At 43.1% G+C, this 18,879-nt stretch overlaps 1 protein-coding gene across 1 annotated transcript; it reads right to left on the reverse strand.

Annotated features, from left to right (window-relative positions):
- Positions 1-539: 539 nt before the first annotated feature.
- Positions 540-13,947, reverse strand: tyrobp (transmembrane immune signaling adaptor TYROBP). Its single transcript, XM_002940624.5, has 5 exons — positions 13,695-13,947; positions 8,243-8,263; positions 5,194-5,325; positions 4,135-4,190; positions 540-1,102 (listed from the first exon to the last, which is right to left on the reverse strand). The coding sequence occupies exons 1-5, from the start codon at positions 13,741-13,743 to the stop codon at positions 1,046-1,048; spliced, it is 315 nt and encodes a 104-aa protein (XP_002940670.1). The 5' UTR covers positions 13,744-13,947; the 3' UTR covers positions 540-1,045.
- Between the last annotated feature and the right edge of the window lie 4,932 nt (positions 13,948-18,879).

Genomic DNA, 18,879 nt, shown 5'->3' on the forward strand with positions numbered 1-18,879 from the left:
TACAGTATCCATCAACTGATCTGGTTGAAGATATCACAGGGCTACAGTTCCCATCAACTGATCTGGTTGAAGGATATTCTGGTGCTCCAGATATAACAGGGCTACAGGTCCCATCAATGATCTGGTTGAAGGATCTTAAGTTGATGGGAACTGTAGCCCTGTGATATCTGGAGCACCAGAAGATCCTTCAACCAGATCAGTTTATGGGAACTGCTCCAGATATCACAAGGCTACAGTATCCATCAACTGATCTGGTTGAAGGATCTTCTGGTGCCCCAGATATCACAAAGCTACAGTTCCTATCAATTGATCTGGTTGAAGGATTTTCTGGTGCCCCAGATATCACAGAGCTACAGTTCCCATCAACTGATCTGGTTGGAGGACCTTCTAGCATTAGTACATCCACAACAATCTATTAATAGGGATAGTTCCCCTTTAAGCTAGTGTCATGTTTAGTGATGAGTGAATCTGTCCCATTACTCTTAGCCAACTTTTTTTCTTACTCTAAATGCATTAAAGTCTACGGGCATTTTTTATGCAGCAACTTTTTTGTCTTGGCGACTTTTTGCCGCAGTTTTGTTAAAAAATTTGCAATGGCAAAATGTGGAATTTCACTTCTTATCGTCTTCTTCACGTCTTATTTAGTCTTTTGAATCCCCACTCCTCGTTATTTACGGGTCTGATGTCAATTTCAACAACTCCAGAGGTGGGATGGTTCCATGTAAGCACGTAATGAAAAGAAGCGGTCTTAATATACTTTATATCTTTTCACACCAAATGGTACAGCCTACGTAGAAATGTCCTACTGAACTGATTAAACAGATGCAGTGCTCTCTGCTGGTTGGAGTTGGTATTTCAGCATATGCTTTCTCCTTCCTTATTGAAATGTATCTAGATTTGTCACATTGACAATTAATTACTTAAATTCAGAGAAACCTGTTCTCAGTATAAATATTTAACAATGCCATTTCAGTTCTAGCTCTCGCAGTGCTGTTAATGTCTTTATAGGCAGTGACACAGACGGGCGCCTGGGATAAGAGTGGGGTTAATTTGCAGAACGACTGAGATCGTTATAGATGTCCATTCTGTGGTCTCTGAGCTCCTAAGGAAGGAAAACAAAGACCAGGTGTTAGCCACACCCACTGTATATAAAAGTGCAGTCATTTATGTTATACAGAATAAACAATGCATCTGGCACACAAAATACAACACTTTAAAAAGTAAATAAAAATCTCTCAAATTACTCTGTACAGGTTCCAGATTAACACACCTTTCTCCCTGTATCCAGATCTATTTTGTTTCTGTATTACAGTCAGTTTAGCTGCAGCTCTTTTAGTTACTTCCTTGTCTAGTGTGAAGCTCAACCCCCTTCACACACAAGGAAGTAACTAAAAGAACTGCTTTTCAGCTGCTTGTAATAGAGAAACAAAATACATCTTCATACAAGGAGGTATGTTATTCTGGAGGCTTTACAGAGTAATTTTATGGAATTTTTCAATAAAAGGCTTACTTATCCTTTAGACAAATATATTTATTTTAACAATTATTATCCTGGATATAGGACTTCTATATAAAAATATGCAATTGCTGATGTAAAATACAATCTGCAGACAGTCCAGTTTCCCTACTACCGGAATTGACACACAATTTAATAAAAGGGGCACTTCAACCTGGCATTCATTGTAGTGGCTATAAGGGTTGCACTTACCTTAGAAACCAGGAAGTTGGTCTAACACTGTCAAAATAATGAAAGCAAGAGCCTAATTGGCTCCCAAATTGGCTGGGGAAATCTGGGCTTCTAATAAACCCAAATGGGAAACTGGGAACCAGCGCTCCTTTTATAAGATTATAATGCCAAACATACATTTTTAATTAATAAATCAATTAAATTGAGTAAAAAAATATAAATTGTAATTTTCATTAGAAAATAAATTTCAGTTGAATTTGGGAACATTTTTGCCAGTATTTTAGCAGAACAATGTAACTGTGCTGCCAATAAACCCAAAAGAGAATAGGAAACCTGAGCTTCTGTCATAAAGTCAAAATTCAAAAAGACTTTTTTGATAAATTCACGAATTTAATTGAATGACAAAAATATTTAAAAAAATCATTTAAATGTAAAAATCATTTTATCATTAAATGTAATTAATAAAGTAAACATCTAATTGGCTTCTATGCCTAATGGGAACCAGAGACATGGGAACCAGACCTTCTTTCAAAAAATAAATCCCAAATACTTTTTCAATGAATTTATATTTAATTTATTTATAAATAAATAAAAAAATATTTATTTTAATGAAAAATAATTTGTAATTACATGTATTGAATGAAAGCAAATGTCTAATTGGCTTGCCAGTGGTTTAGCAACACAATGGGAACAAGAGACACGGGAACCAAAAAATAAATCCAAAAATACTTTCTAAATAAATTTGTTTTATTAAGTGCAATTCATTTAGTAAAAAAAGTTAAAAAAAAAATCCATTTAATTAAATAAAAAATATTTTTAATTACATTTAATCAATTCAAGTAAACATCTAATTGGTTCCCATGCCTAATGGTATCCAGAGACATGAGAACTGGATCTCCTTTTAAAAATAAATCCAAAAATACTTTCTAAATAAATTTTTTCTATTAAGTAAAATTAATTTGGTAAAAAGTGAAAAAAGTACATTTAATTAAATCAAAAATATTTTCAATTACATTTCATCAATTCAAGTAAACATCTAATTGGTTCCCATGCCTAATGGTATCCAGAGACATGAGAACCAGATCTCCTTTCAAAAAATAAATCCAAAAATACTTTCTAAATAAATTTTTTCTATTAAGTGAAATTAATTTGGTAAAAAGTGAAAAAAGTACGTTTAATTAAATCAAAAATATTTTCAATTACATTTCATCAATTCAAGTAAACATCTAATTGGTTCCCATGCCTAATGGTATCCAGAGACACGAGAACCAGATCTCCTTTCAAAAAATAAATCCAAAAATACTTTCTAAATAAATTTTTTCTATTAAGTGAAATTAATTTGGTAAAAAGTGAAAAAAAATCCATTTAATTAAATCAAAAATATTTTCAATTACATTTCATCAATTCAAGTAAACATCTAATTGGTTCCCATGCCTAATGGTATCCAGAGACACGAGAACCGGATCTCCTTTTAAAAATAAATCCAAAAATACTTTCTAAATAAATTTTTTCTATTAAGTGAAATTAATTTGGTAAAAAGTGAAAAAAAATCCATTTAATTAAATCAAAAATATTTTTAATTACATTTCATCAATTCAAGTAAACATCTAATTGGTTCCCATGCCTAATGGTATCCAGAGACATGAGAACCGGATCTCCTTTTAAAAATAAATCCAAAAATACTTTCTAAATTAATTTATTCTATTAAGTGAAAAAATTTTTTTATTTAAATTATAAATATTTTTTAATTCCATTTAATTAATTAAAGTAAACATCTAATTGGCTCCCACGCCTAACAGCAGTGAACCCCCCCAACCAGTGGCTTGGGGGCAACATGTAGGGGCTACGGAATAGCCAAAAGCATAATAATAATAATCCGGCACACATGGATTCACAGCAAATTTCTCTTTCGCCATTTACGGATTTTTTTTTGCGAAACAGGCGTCAAAATTTGCCTCGTAAAAATGCACTGGACGACAAAAAAATGGCGCCCATGTAAAAAAAAAAAAAAAAGACAGATTCACTCATCATAACTTTTTGGTACCCCAGGACCTTTTTTAAGCTTGTGTTGCTCCCCAACTCCTGTTGCATTTGAAAAAAAAGATTGGGGATCCTGCTGTACGGCTACAGCTCTTAAAGTGGTACTGACCCTAAAAAAACCATTCTTGAAACTATGAATGTACATAAAAAAAATTTTGTATGACACAACTACGTCTTTCTTGGCGTGACCGTGGCCTTTTGGACACGACTATGATTTTTTGCCGCAACCGTGCCTTTTTTTGACGAGATCACAATTTTTTGGCGCAAAGATTTTCAGAAGTTTCTAGAAACAATTTGCCAATGGGGATATGTGGAATTTCACTGCAAATCCACACCTGCCGAAAAAAAAATTCGCTCATCACTACTAATTAATACTGTTCTGCACTTATCCCAGATAACGTACTCACTTCATACGCTGGCTCCGCCTCCTGGGTGTCTGGTTTTGGGGAGTTTTTCTTTCGTTCTGTAAAATAAAAAAAATAGCAATAATTTGAATATAAGAATTACAAATACATGGTTAGGGGCAACAAGGATGCGTGGTTAGGGGCAACAAGGATACAGATGCATGGTTAGGGGCAACAAGGATACCGATGCATGGTTAGGGTCAACAAGGATGCGTGGTTAGGGGCAACAAGGATACAGATGCATGGTTAGGGGCAACAAGGATACAGATGCATGGTTAGGGGCAACAAGGATACAGATGCATGGTTAGGGGCAACAAGGATACAGATGCATGGTTAGGGGCAACAAGGATACAGATGCATGGTTAGGGGCAACAAGGATACAGATGCATGGTTAGGGGCAACAAGGATACAGATGCATGGTATGGGGCAACAAGGATACAGATGCCTGGTTAGGGGCAACAAGGATACAGATGCCTGATTAGGGGCAACAAGGATACAGATGCCTGATTAGGGGCAACAAGGATACAAATGCATGGTTAGGGGCAACAAGGATACAGATGCATGGTTAGGGGCAACAAGGATACAAATGCATGGTTAGGGGCAACAAGGATACAAATGCATGGTTAGGGGCAACAAGGATACAGATGCATGGTTAGGGGCAACAAGGATACAGATGCATGGTTAGGGGCAACAAGGATACAAATGCATGGTTAGGGGCAACAAGGATACAGATGCCTGGTTAGGGGCAACAAGGATACAGATGCCTGGTTAGGGGCAACAAGGATACAGATGCATGGTTAGGGGCAACAAGGATACAGATGCATGGTTAGGGGCAACAAGGATACAGATGCATGGTTAGGGGCAACAAGGATACAGATGCCTGGTTAGGGGCAACAAGGATACAGATGCCTGGTTAGGGGCAACAAGGATACAGATGCCTGGTTAGGGGCAACAAGGATACAAATGCATGGGTAGGGGCAACAAACCCAGCCGTATCTTTTCCCCCCTTACTACATTACATGAATGATCTATAGAATGGAGGTCGGAGCAGATGTTACTCACCCTCTTCCTTCCTCATCTGGATTCTGTTTGATACATAGTAAGCGGTGAGCGCAATCAGCACCGTAATGATGACATCACAGATGACGATGCCGATGATGGCGCCCGAGTCCAGATGGAAGCAGCCCCCGCAGTCTGTATGGGGGGGCACAAACAGCATCACCTTGGCAACCGGCTCAGGCTTACAGGGTCATACAGTGAAAGTCAAAGACGCAAATACAGGTATGGGATCCATTATCCAGAAACCCGTTATCCAGAAGACCATCTCCAATAGGCTCCATTTTGATCAAATAATTATATTTTGAAAAAATGATTTCCTTTCTCTTTGTAATAATAAAACAGCCCCCTGTACGTGATCTTAAAGGGGCGGGTTATAAAATGGCCAATTCTAAGCAACTTTCCAACTGGTCTTCATTCTTTATTTTTAATAGTTTTTGAATTATTTGCCTTTTTCTGACTTTTTGCAGCTTTCAAATGGGGGTCACTGACCCCGGCAGCCAAACCCTATTGCTCTGTGAGGCTCCAGTTTTATTCTTATTGTTACTTTTTATTACTTATTTTTCTAATAAAGTCCCTCTCCTATTTATATACCAGATTCTAGTTCAAATCAGTCCCTGGTTGCTAAGATAATTTGAACCCTAGCAACCAGATAGCTGCTGAACGAAAAGTGAAGTAATTAAAAAAAACGGCAAATAATAATAATGAAAACCAATTGCAAATTGTCTCTGAATATTATTTTCTATATTGTACAAAAAGTTGAACTAAGATATAATTACCCCTTATTGGAGGCAAAACAATTCTATTGGATATATTCTATGTTTTAATTATTCTTAGTAGCCTTAAGGCAGTGCTGTCCAACTTCTACGGTGCCGAGGGCCGGAATTTCTCTAGCATACATGGTGGAGGGCCGCTAATGGAAGCCAGTTTTGACCACTCCCCTTTTTGAAACCACACCCACTTCAAACCACACCTATTTTATCACAATGGGGGTAGCACAGCAAAATCCCAAATGATTGGTCCTTACTGTGGGGATATCAACCATCATTCATATGTGAAAGAATTATGTCATATTAAGATATACCCTTAAATTCCATATGGCTCCTCCTCCCCTGTGGATAGCAGAGCAACCCCCAGTACATAATTACACACCTTAGGGACCATTTAATGGCTATTTCCAACTGCTAACAAACTCCCACAACAAACCTCTGCCAGGTTCACCTCCCACAAGCAGCATAGGGCAAGCAGAGTATGACACACATAGGTAGCACTCTGCCTGTCCTATGCTGTCTGTGTGCGCCATACTCTGCCTGTCCTACCCTGCCTGTGTGTGCGCCATACTCTGCCTTCCCTATGCTGTCTGTATGTGCCATACTCTGCCTGTCCTACCCTGCCTGTGTGTGCCATACTCTGCCTTCCCTATGCTGCCTCTGTGTGCCATACTCTGCCTGCCCTGCCCTGCCTGTGTGTGCCATACTCTGCCTTCCCTACCCTGCCTGTGTGTGCCATACTCTGCCTTCCCTATGCTGCCTCTGTGTGCCATACTCTGCCTGCCCTGCCCTGCCTGTGTGTGCCATACTCTGCCTGCCCTACCCTGACTGTGTGTGCCATACTCTGCCTTCCCTATGCTGCCTCTGTGTGCCATACTCTGCCTGCCCTACCCTGACTGTGTGTGCCATACTCTGCCTGCCCTACCCTGCCTGTGTGTGCCATACTCTGCCTTCCCTATGCTGCCTCTGTGTGCCATACTCTGCCTGCCCTACCCTTCCTGTGTGTGCCATAACCTCCCTGACCTATGCTGCCTGTGTGTGCCATACTCTACGTGCCCTATGCTGGCTGTATGTGCCATACTCTGCCTACAGTACCTATGTCTGAGGTGTGAAGAAGTGAACAATGGGGGTGATTACAGCCTGAGCCTGAGGTGGGAACACTGCAGGGGGTGAACAATGCAGGTATTAAAAGGTGTGAACAACACAGGGGATTACATGTTTAAACAATACAGAGGGATTACAGCCTGAATCTGAGGTGAGAACCATGCAGGGGGGGCAGTTAATCACAGTACTGATACCATTTAATGCTTACTCAAAGGTAAATCATCAAAGCAGCCAGACAGGTGGGGGGCCACACAGAGGGGGGTCGTGGGCCGCATGCGGCCCGCGGGCCGCCAGTTGGACAGCACTGCCTTAAGGTATGGAGATCCAAATTACGGAAAGATCACTTATCCGGAATACCCTTGGTCCCGAGCATTCTGGATAACGGGTCCCATATCTGTTCCAGTTTCTGTTCAGCAGCTGAACTGAAGGTTTTTCCAAATGGGAAAATTGCGAAAAATTGATGAAACTGCTAAAAAATTGGTGAAATGCCGAAAAATGAGTGAAATGCGTTGAAGTCAAAAGGCAACTTTATTTTTTACCCCAAATGCATTAACGTCAAAGGGCGTTTTTTTCCAATGACTTTTTTGGCAACAGTTTTCCTTGGCGACTTTTTTGTCTAGGAAAAAAAAATCTGCAGCAAATTTTTGCCGCAATTTTGCAAAAAGATGTTGCCACTGGCAAAACTTGGAATTTCACTGCGAATCCATGGAGGAAATTGGCAGCGTATTTCCGCAATTTTTTTTGTGCAAAACGGACGACAAAATTTGCCACGGGAAAAACTTTTGCGTGCAACATTTTCGCCATTTTGCTAATTTTTCGCAAATCTTTTTAAACGGGACACATTTGCTCATCACTACTTTAAAGTTATTTGCTTATTTTTCTGTCCAATCAAGGAATCACAGCAGAAAGTGGGAGGTCTTTATAGGTTGGCGGCTGTTTAACCATATTTATCAAACTGTAAATCTTTAAGCCATTGATAAATACACGTCTAATAATCCCATAGGAATGAATAGAACGTGGGTGAATTTTTCTGTGAATTTTTCTCATCTCACATCTTGATAAATCTGCCCCTAAATCTCTTTTTTTCTACTCGGAATCCTTAATAAATGTTACTTTAGTAGAAACACGATGTTTACATTTACATTAGAGTTTCCAAGAAGGTAGATATTTATCAATCTTACCATTTTGTCCTCGGGCAGAACCTAAATGGAAAAAACAGCAGATTTAGAAACAGAAAGCACCGTATAAACGAATGACCTAGTTTTATAAATGGACTCGTATACGGGATATTCTTATTATATGTAACTGCTACTGTGAGAAGCAGGAAAGGCAGAAACAGGCAGGAAACCTCTTATGTGTAAATGGACAGAGGTCTGTGGTTATAATAATAATCTCTATATATCTGTAACCTTGTTATGGGCTAAGGGGGCCCAGCCTGAAGGCCAGTTAGGGGGGGATTTGGGGTGAGTGCTTATTTGTGCCCTGGGTACCCCTGGAACTATAGCAGGGTGACTGTTACCCCAATGTTTCTATATATCTGTAACCTTGTTATGGGCTAAGGGGGCCCAGCCTGAAGGCCAGTTAGGGGGGGATTTGGGGTGAGTGCTTATTTGTGCCCTGGGTACCCCTGGAACTATAGCGGGGTGACTGTTACCCCAATGTTTCTATATATCTGTAACCTTGTTATGGGCTAAGGGGGCCCAGCCTGAAGGCCAGTTAGGGGGGGATTTGGGGTGAGTGCTTATTTGTGCCCTGGGTACCCCTGGAACTATAGCAGGGTGACTGTTACCCCAATGTTTCTATATATCTGTAACCTTGTTATGGGCTAAGGGGGCCCAGCCTGAAGGCCAGTTAGGGGGGGATTTGGGGTGAGTGCTTATTTGTGCCCTGGGTACCCCTGGAACTATAGCAGGGTGACTGTTACCCCAATGTTTCTATATATCTGTAACCTTGTTATGGGCTAAGGGGGCCCAGCCTGAAGGCCAGTTGGGGGGGGGTGAGTGCTTATTTGTGCCCTGGGTACCCCTGGAACTATAGCGGGGTGACTGTTACCCCAATGTTTCTATATATCTGTAACCTTGTTATGGGCTAAGGGGGCCCAGCCTGAAGGCCAGTTGGGGGGGGGTGAGTGCTTATTTGTGCCCTGGGTACCCCTGGAACTATAGCGGGGTGACTGTTACCCCAATGTTTCTATATATATGTAACCTTGTTATGGGCTAGGGGGGCCCAGCCTGAAGGCCAGTTAGGGGGGGATTTGGGGTGAGTGCTTATTTGTGCCCTGGGTACCCCTGGAACTATAGCGGGGTGACTGTTACCCCAATGTTTCTATATATCTGTAACCTTGTTATGGGCTAAGGGGGCCCAGCCTGAAGGCCAGTTAGGGGGGATTTGGGGTGAGTGCTTATTTGTGCCCTGGGTACCCCTGGAACTATAGCGGGGTGACTGTTACCCCAATGTTTCTATATATCTGTAACCTTGTTATGGGCTAAGGGGGCCCAGCCTGAAGGCCAGTTAGGGGGGGATTTGGGGTGAGTGCTTATTTGTGCCCTGGGTACCCCTGGAACTATAGCAGGGTGACTGTTACCCCAATGTTTCTATATATCTGTAACCTTGTTATGGGCTAAGGGGGCCCAGCCTGAAGGCCAGTTAGGGGGAGCTATGCGGTTTTTATAAGGAATGTAGCTGAATGTATAATTGAACTAACAGAGGGATTAGTAAGGTGGGAAAGAGAGCACAGAGACCAGGAAAGAAGCTTAGAAGGGATAAGAGGGCATGGAGATTGGCTTTCTGTATTTCCAGGTTATACTTTCCCCTAACCCATGACAGATTTCCAATCCTGCTAATAGGACAGATATGTGGAAATACAAATCATTTATTTTAGTTTAATAAAACTCCACTTTTATTATGGGGCAGATATGGGATCTTTTATCTGGATACCCGTTACCTGGAAACCTTTAATTATAGGAAGACACCATAGACACCATTTTAAGCAAATTATTCAAATTTTTAAAAATGATTTCATTTTTCTCTTTAATAATAAATTAGTAGGATGTAATTGATCCCAACTAAGATATAATTACCCCTTATTGGGGCAGAACAGCCCTATTGGGTTTATTTCATGGTTAAATGATTCCCTTTTCTCTGTAATAATAAAACAGTACCTGTACTTGATCCCAACTAAGATATAATTACCCCTTATTGGGGCAGAACAGCCCTATTGGGTTTATTTCATGGTTAAATGATTCCCTTTTCTCTGTAATAATAAAACAGTACCTGTACTTGATCCCAACTAAGATATAATTACCCCTTATTGGGGCAGAACAGCCCTATTGGGTTTATTTCATGGTTAAATGATTCCCTTTTCTCTGTAATAATAAAACAGTACCTGTACTTGATCCCAACTAAGATATAATTACCCCTTATTGGGGCAGAACAGCCCTATTGGGTTTATTTCATGGTTAAATGATTCCCTTTTCCCTGTAATAGAAGTCAAGTTGATTTAGTAAATGTTTGTTTTTGGCCAAATCTGTGCTTGTGACTATAAATGTCCGGCACGTGTGGCTGAATCACAACTTCTCGGTGCGGGTTTCCCCTATCTCATTCCCCATTACATGAAGAGGAATTAATGTAGTTCAACAAGGGAGTGTATTACTCCAGTTGCCATAATGCTGTAGCTCTCAGGGAGGCTTTTTTTGCACAGCAGGTGTCAATAAATAGAGACAGGGACCCATAGGGTTAATAGAATAGCCCCTGTGGCTTTAAATCCCTACAGGTTTAGTTCCTTTAGGGTGAAATTCACTTTCACTCATTGCTAAATACTCTTTTCAAAACCCCAAAGGAATGAATGGAGAGCGCCCCAATTTCACTTTACTCTTTAATAAATATATAAAATGTCTCAACCCCCCCAAGTGACCCTCAAGTTGGACTTCAAGGAGTAAATGTCCCCCCTAAATGGCCTGCACTCCCCTAAGTGCCCCCTAAGTGCCCCCTAAGTGCACGCTAAGTGCACCCTAAGTGCCCCCTAAGTGCACCCTAAGTGCCCCCTAAGTGCCCCCTAAGTGCCCCCTAAGTGCCCCCTAAGTGCCCCCTAAGTGCACGCTAAGTGCACCCTAAGTGCCCCCTAAGTGCACCCTAAGTGCCCCCTAAGTGCCCCCTAAGTGCCCCCTAAGTGCCCCCTAAGTGCACGCTAAGTGCACCCTAAGTGCCCCCTAAGTGCACCCTAAGTGCCCCCTAAGTGCCCCCTAAGTGCCCCCTAAGTGCCCCCTAAGTGCCCCTAAGTGCACGCTAAGTGCACCCTAAGTGCCCCCTAAGTGCCCCCTAAGTGCCCCCTAAGTGCCCCCTAAGTGCACCCTAAGTGCCCCCTAAGTGCCCCCTAAGTGCACCCTAAGTGCCCCCTAAGTGCCCCCTAAGTGCACCCTAAGTGCACCCTAAGTGCCCCCTAAGTGCCCCCTAAGTGCACCCTAAGTGCCCCCTAAGTGCCCCCTAAGTGCCCCCTAAGTGCACCCTAAGTGCCCCCTAAGTGCACCCTAAGTGCCCCCTAAGTGCACCCTAAGTGTTGGGAGGCTATTGGCTCACAGTTTTGCCCCATGATAATGACTGTCCTTTGGTTTCACAAGAGCAACGTCTGTCTCTTTTCCTCTATTTCTCTGCCAGTTGCAATTTAATTTTGTCTTCAAAAAGGACATTGCAAAATCCCTCATCTGCTTCCCCTTCGGAAAGATAAAAACAGTGTATTTCCCAATAAACTCTATATTTCTGTACCTTATTGCCCCCTCCGGAGGGGGAGAATGGTCGTGCCGGGTTATCTCAAAAGATTTTTCTGCAGGGGGGGCCCGGGGCGACCAAGTTACGTCGATGATCAAAAGACCCAAAAAGGTCCATTTACATTCAATAAAATATCTAGTAGAAGTGAATCAAGAGCCAATGGAATTGCCCAATAGTCCAGTTGCTTTATATTTACACATGGGGATATATTCTTCCTTTTGCAGCCGAGACTGGTTTTAATGGAAACCCCCACTGTCACAACCACTGGCAGCTTTATTGGGGGATCTCTATGGGCTTTTACCCCCAAATAATTGAGACTTGTCCCATTAATCCACATACGCCTCTCTGGCTTCTAGAAAGTTCATTAAAAAAAATTCCCCTTAGCCCTTACTAGGAAAAGAAGCCATTTGTGACCACATAGGGACAATATCGCCAGTTACAGGATGAGAAGGGTTAAAAGAGGGATTATTATAATTATTTATTTATTTTTTTAAATGATATCGACCAGATCGGAATATACAAAGTAAAGTGTGGGTGCAGTTTGATATTCGGCCAAATTTCGTTATTCAGTTGAATCTAAAAATTCTGGATCCCCATTAACTACAACAAAAAAATAAAATAAATAATTGTCCACTATCACTATAGGGTTAATTCATCACAGAGAGAAAAAGGCCAAGGGGCAATGTGTGGTTTTTTTTCTTTCTTCAATGCACCTGTTCCCCCCACTGGGCAATTATTTGGCTATTTGGTTTCTGATTTGTGTTATTTGTATGGGATCCGTTATCTGGAAACCAGATATCCAGAAAGCTCCGAATTACGGAAAGCCCGTCTCCCATAGACTCCATTTTAATCAAATAATCCAGATTTTTAAAATTGGTTTCCCTTTTCTCTGTAATAATAAAACAGTACCTGTACTTGATCCCAACTAAGATATAATTACCCCTTATTGGGGCAGAACAGCCCTATTGGGTTTATTTCATGGTTAAATGATTCCCTTTTCTCTGTAATAATAAAACAGTACCTGTACTTGATCCCAACTAAGATATAATTACCCCTTATTGGGGCAGAACAGCCCTATTGGGTTTATTTAATGGTTAAATGATTCCCTTTTCTCTGTAATAATAAAACAGTACCTGTACTTGATCCCAACTAAGATATAATTACCCCTTATTGGGGCAGAACAGCCCTATTGGGTTTATTTAATGGTTAAATGATTCCCTTTTCTCTGTAATAATAAAACAGTACCTGTACTTGATCCCAACTAAGATATAATTACCCCTTATTGGGGGCAGAACAGCCCTATTGGGTTTATTTCATGGTTAAATGATTCCCTTTTCTCTGTAATAATAAAACAGTACCTGTACTTGATCCCAACTAAGATATAATTACCCCTTATTGGGGCAGAACAGCCCTATTGGGTTTATTTCATGGTTAAATGATTCCCTTTTCTCTGTAATAATAAAACAGTACCTGTACTTGATCCCAACTAAGATATAATTACCCCTTATTGGGGCAGAACAGCCCTATTGGGTTTATTTCATGGTTAAATGATTCCCTTTTCTCTGTAATAATAAAACAGTACCTGTACTTGATCCCAACTAAGATATAATTACCCCTTATTGGGGGCAGAACAGTCCTATTGGGTTTATTTCATGGTTAAATGATTCCCTTTTCTCTGTAATAATAAAACAGTATCTGTACTTGATCCCAACTAAGATATAATTAATCCTTACTGGATGCAAAATAATCCTGGGTTTAATTAATGTTTGATAGATAGATAGATAGATAGATAGATAGATAGATAGATAGGGCTATAGATTGTAGATAGATAAATATAAATAGTAAGAAATAGAGAGAAAGACTCCGTACCTAGAGTAGCCAGAAGCAGGATGAGAAGAGACAGACTGGGCCGGTTCATGGCTGCTGGGGCAGTGGGGCAGTTACTGAGCTGGAGGGTTGGTGTCGGCTCCTTGGGATCCAGTTGAACTGTGGCCTCTGCAGTGGTTCGGTGCCGGCCTGCGGCTACTCCTTGTGTATTATCATCCTTCTACTGTGTGTTGTACATGGGCCCAGCGGCTGGTACTGAGCTCCTGCCGGTCTCTGAGGGAAGTGTGAGACATCAGTAACAGTCACAGGACACCCAGCCCCGGCCCGACGAGGAGGAAAGGCTGACTAACCGCACTTATCTGCACATACAGCGAATTTCACAATCCTTCAGCTGCACTCCACATGCACAGGTCCTCATATTGCCCCAATATTGCCCTGTTAAGGTGGCCATACACGCACCGATATTATCGTACGAAACCTCGTTTCGTACGATAATCGGTGCGTGTATGGCATGTCGGCGAGTCGACCGATATCGCAGGAAGCTGCTGATATCGGACGACTCGCCGATCGGACCAGTTTGAAAATTTTGATCGGGCGCCATAGAAGGCGCCTGACCAAAATTCTCCCTTCAGAGGTGAATCGGCAGAAGGAGGTAGAAATCCTATTGTTTCTACCTCCTTACCTGCCGATTCAGCCCTGAATGGTGTGTGGCGGATCTTACGATGTTTCGTGCGACCGATGGTCGTAAGAAACATCGTCAGATCGCCACGTGTATGGCCACCTTTATTGCCCTGATATTGCACTGACATTGCCCTGTTATTGCCCTGATATTGCACTGATATTGCCCTGATATTGCCCTGATATTGCCCTAATATTGCACTGATATTGCACTGACATTGCGCTGATATTGCCCTGACATTGCCCTGACATTGCACTGATATTGCACTGATACTGCCCTGACATTGCACTGATATTGCACTGATACTGCCCTGACATTGCCCTGTCATTGCCCTAATATTGCCCTGACATTACCCTGATATTGCCCTGATACTGCACTGATACTGCCCTGATATTGCCCTGATATTGCCCTAATATTGCACTGATATTGCACTGACATTGCACTGATATTGCCCTGATATTGCCCCGATATTGCCCTAATATTGCACTGATATTGCCCTGATATTGCCCTAATATTGCACTGATATTGCACTGATACTGCCCTAATATTGCACTGATATTGCACTGATACTGCCCTGTCATTGCCCTGACATTGCACTGACATTGTACTGATACTGCCCCAACATTGCCCTGATACTGCACCCTGGCTCCCCTTTAGCACTGACCAAAGTGGGCCAAACCATCTGAATCATAAGAAGGTAGGCTGAAATATAGGGATATACCAAAACAAACTTAAGGTGGCCATACACGAGCAGATCCGCTCGCTTGGTGATGTCGCCAAGCGAGCGGATCTTCCCCCGATATCCCCACCTACGGGTGGGCGATATCGGGGACCATTTAGGTAAAAAAATAATAATCCAATCGTTTGGCCCTGGGGCCAAACGATCGGATTATGTGGGCGGCAATGGGGCAGTCAGATCGGGGACCACATCAACGAGCCGATGCGGTCCCCGATCCGACCAGATTTTCTAACCTGGCCGATCGAGATCTGGCCAATTTCAGGCCAGATATCGGTCGGCCAGGCCGCTCTGCTCTCCCCATACACGGGCCGATTAGCTGCCGAATCGGTCCAAGGGACCAATATCGGCAGCTATAGTCGGCCCGTGTATGGCCACCTTTAAGGTCCCCATACACGGTAAGATCCGCTTGCTTAGCGAGATCGCCAAGCGAGCGGATCTTCCCCCGATATCCCCACCTACGGGTGGCCGATATCAGGGAGCTTGAAGTTAAAAAAAAAAAAAAATCCGATCATTTGGCCCTGGGGCCAAACTACCGGATTATGTAGGCGGCAATGGGGCAGTCGGTTCCGGGACCTCATCAACGAGCCAATGCGGTCCCCGATCCGACTGAATCTTTTAACCTGCCCGATCGATATTTCAGGCCAGATATCGGTTGGCCAGCCCTCTCGTTTCTGCCCCTACACATGTTCGCCATTTTGTGAAATTTTCAGCAAATCGGGACAAAAAGGGGCAGATTCACTCATCACTATTGATAAATATGGCTTAGAGTCGTTTCCAAAAGCAAAGGAACACAGCATACATTGGGGCGGCCAATGAGATTGTTTACACGCCTGACGTTGCTCAGTTTCTGTTTTCACTAAATATTAACCAAACTTTTAGAAATGTCCTTTTGTGGAGACGTATGCGCTAAAAAAAGTAGTATTTTGCCGCTGGTCTTTTATTTCTAGTCTTTGTTTGTTTTTTGAATTATTTAAATGATTTGGAATTTCATTGGTTCTCTGGTAGCTAGGGTCACACCTAACATAGCAACAAGGGAATGACAAAATATGAAAAGTGTATTTTTTGGGCTCTTTAAAGACTGAGGGGTAGTAATGGGCGAAATGTTTCACCAGGCATGGATTTGCGGCGAATTTCTGCGTTTCGCCATTGGCGGATTGTTTCGGGAAATGGATTAAAAAATTTGACATGGAAAAATTCTAAAGAATAGCCGTGCGACAAAAGAATAGCCGTGCGACAAAAGAATAGTTGTGGGCGACAAAATAATAGCCGCGGGCGACAAAAGTAAAGCCGTGCGACAAAATAATAGCCGCGGGCGACAAAAGAATAGCCGTGCGACAAAAGAATAGTTGTGGGTGACAAAATAATAGCCGCAGGCAACAAAAGTAAAGCCGCGCGACAAAATAATAGCCTCGGGCGACAAAAGAATAGCCGTGCGACAAAAGAATAGTTGCGGGTGATTTTTTTTTTCCTCACGACGTTTCCGCTGTTTCTCGGATGTTTTGAAAGATTCGCAAAAGCGAAATGGAACAGATTCGCTCATCACTACTGAGGGGTCAATATTATGTGTCAAAAAATTAGGCACAGCAAAAACAGAAAAACAGAACAGGGTGGGACTGGGCCACTGGGCAAAAAAAAACCACACTTGGCTCCGCCCCCAGCTTACTTGCTGTGAAAAAATAAAGATGGCCGTGCGTTCCAAAGTGGAATGCACAGCCATCTTTATTTTTTCACAGTAAGTAAGCAGTGCAGCAGCAGGAGTGCAGCAGCAGCCGTGCAGTAGTGATGTGCGGGCCGATACCCTCTGGACCAATGGCCAACCTCTGCACATCACTTTTAGGTTGTGGGTGGGTTTGGGTTGAGCTCTTCCCCTCGCCCTCCCCGCTGCAACTTTAAGCTGCCGGCTGCCTCTTCCGGCTTCTGTATTTATAGGCACACCCTTGGCATGCCCTGCCCCTTTTGTGATGTCATTGCGGGGGCGGGCGCAGGTCTATAAATAGAGGGGAGAAGCCGGGTCAGGTAGGGTTAGGGTTGGGAGCGGACGGGTTAGGGAGTGGGGGGGTTAGGGTTGGTAGCGGGTGGGTTAGGGTTGGTAGTGGGGAGGGTTAGGGTTGGTAGTGGGGAGGGTTAGGGTTGGGAGCGGGTGGGTTAGGGTTGGGAGTGGGAGGGTTAGGGTTGGGAGTGGGGAGGGTTAGGGTTGGGAGTGGGGAGGGTTAGGGTTGGGAGTGGGGAGGGTTAGGGTTGGGAGCGGGTGGGTTAGGGTTGGGAGTGGGGAGGGTTAGGGTTGGGAGTGGGGAGGGTTAGGGTTGGGAGTGGGGAGGGTTAGGGTTGGGAGTGGGGAGGGTTAGGGTTGGGAGTGGGGAGGGTTAGGGTTGGGAGCAGGCGGGTTAGGAGCGGGTGGGTTAGGGTTGGGAGTGGGGAGGGTTAGGGTTGGGAGCAGGCGGGTTAGGAGCGGGTGGGTTAGGGTTGGGAGTGGGGAGGGTTAGGGTTGGGAGTGGACAGATTAGGGAGTGGGTGGGTTAGAACTTTTCCTCTAGCATTCTCAGCCTGCAAAACTAGTGTTTAAATGGCGTTTGTATCCAGTTCCCTGGGTGCAATTCTGATGCACCAATTGGCGCGACTCACTGTTTGGAACCCCAGGGCAACCACCAGGTCTTGGGTGGCAGTAACTCCAGGGTCCAGGAGAGGCAGGTTGGACCCATTGGCACCATGTGGGGGTGCAGGGGTGAGTTTGGACACAAATATGCGCTCTTTGTTGCATCTGTTTTGGAGGATGATCCCTTATTAGAGTTATTCCCTCCCTACTGGGGAGTAGTAAAACTACAACAATGAGAGACCTACTGCACCTATAAGGGCACCTTGGACCCCATTGGTTTGAGATGATGTAGGAGTCATGTGATGGTTCATGGCGGGTCCTTGTGATGGTGGCAAGAGCTTCTCATTGGTTCCTACAGACTCATTGTGTCATTAATGTCGGCATCAGAGATCTTTAAAGTCTTAAACATGAGCTGCTTTATTGTTGGGTAGTAGATACAGGGTCAGCTACACCAGTAGATAATTCTCAGGCAGTCAGCCCCAGCCTATTGGCTGCCCCAATGGCATTCCCCCCTTCTCTACTCAGTGGAGGCTTTCCCCCCGGCCATTGCCTGGGTACTTACCCCCCTACCTCGCTCAATAGAAAGTTCTAAACAGCAGGAGAAACTATGGAACATTCTTGTGTTGGTTTCATTGCGACTCTGACTCTGTCTCTCGTTTACTCTCTGAGTATCCCGTATTCTCACCTCTGTGCAACTCTCTCGCTAAGGAAAGTGTAAACACAATTTGGTTTTCAAAGAACCTCTTTTTGGTCCTCGTAGAAAAACTTTCCCCTTTTCACTTCCTCAATTAGATTCCATCAATCAAAATAACGAGCAAGCGAAACGGTGCGTTTCCTCTAAGTACAAACCTGCAAGTCTGCCCCTGGCCTCCCCCTGGGGCTTTCTAACCGACATAACTGGACTTTTGGCTTTTTGCATTTTTAGAAACAAATATCACTTATTAACCCTTATAATACATGAGTGATACTCAGAGTTCCCTGTATAACTCAGCCTGCAGCCTTGTGCCTTTATATGGGCACAGAACCCCTCAGTGACTGCTAATATCCTTATCATTTACAGTAGGGGGTACATTATCCCTTATAATACATGAGTGATACTCAGAGTTCCCTGTATAACTCAGCCTGCAGCCTTGTGCCTTTATATGGGGGGCACAGAACCCCTCAGTGACTGCTAATATCCTTATCATTTACAGTAGGGGGTACATTATCCCTTATA

The sequence above is a fragment of the Xenopus tropicalis genome, chromosome 7, assembly GCF_000004195.4.
Source record: "Xenopus tropicalis strain Nigerian chromosome 7, UCB_Xtro_10.0, whole genome shotgun sequence".
In the NCBI taxonomy this organism is placed as follows: domain Eukaryota; kingdom Metazoa; phylum Chordata; class Amphibia; order Anura; family Pipidae; genus Xenopus; species Xenopus tropicalis.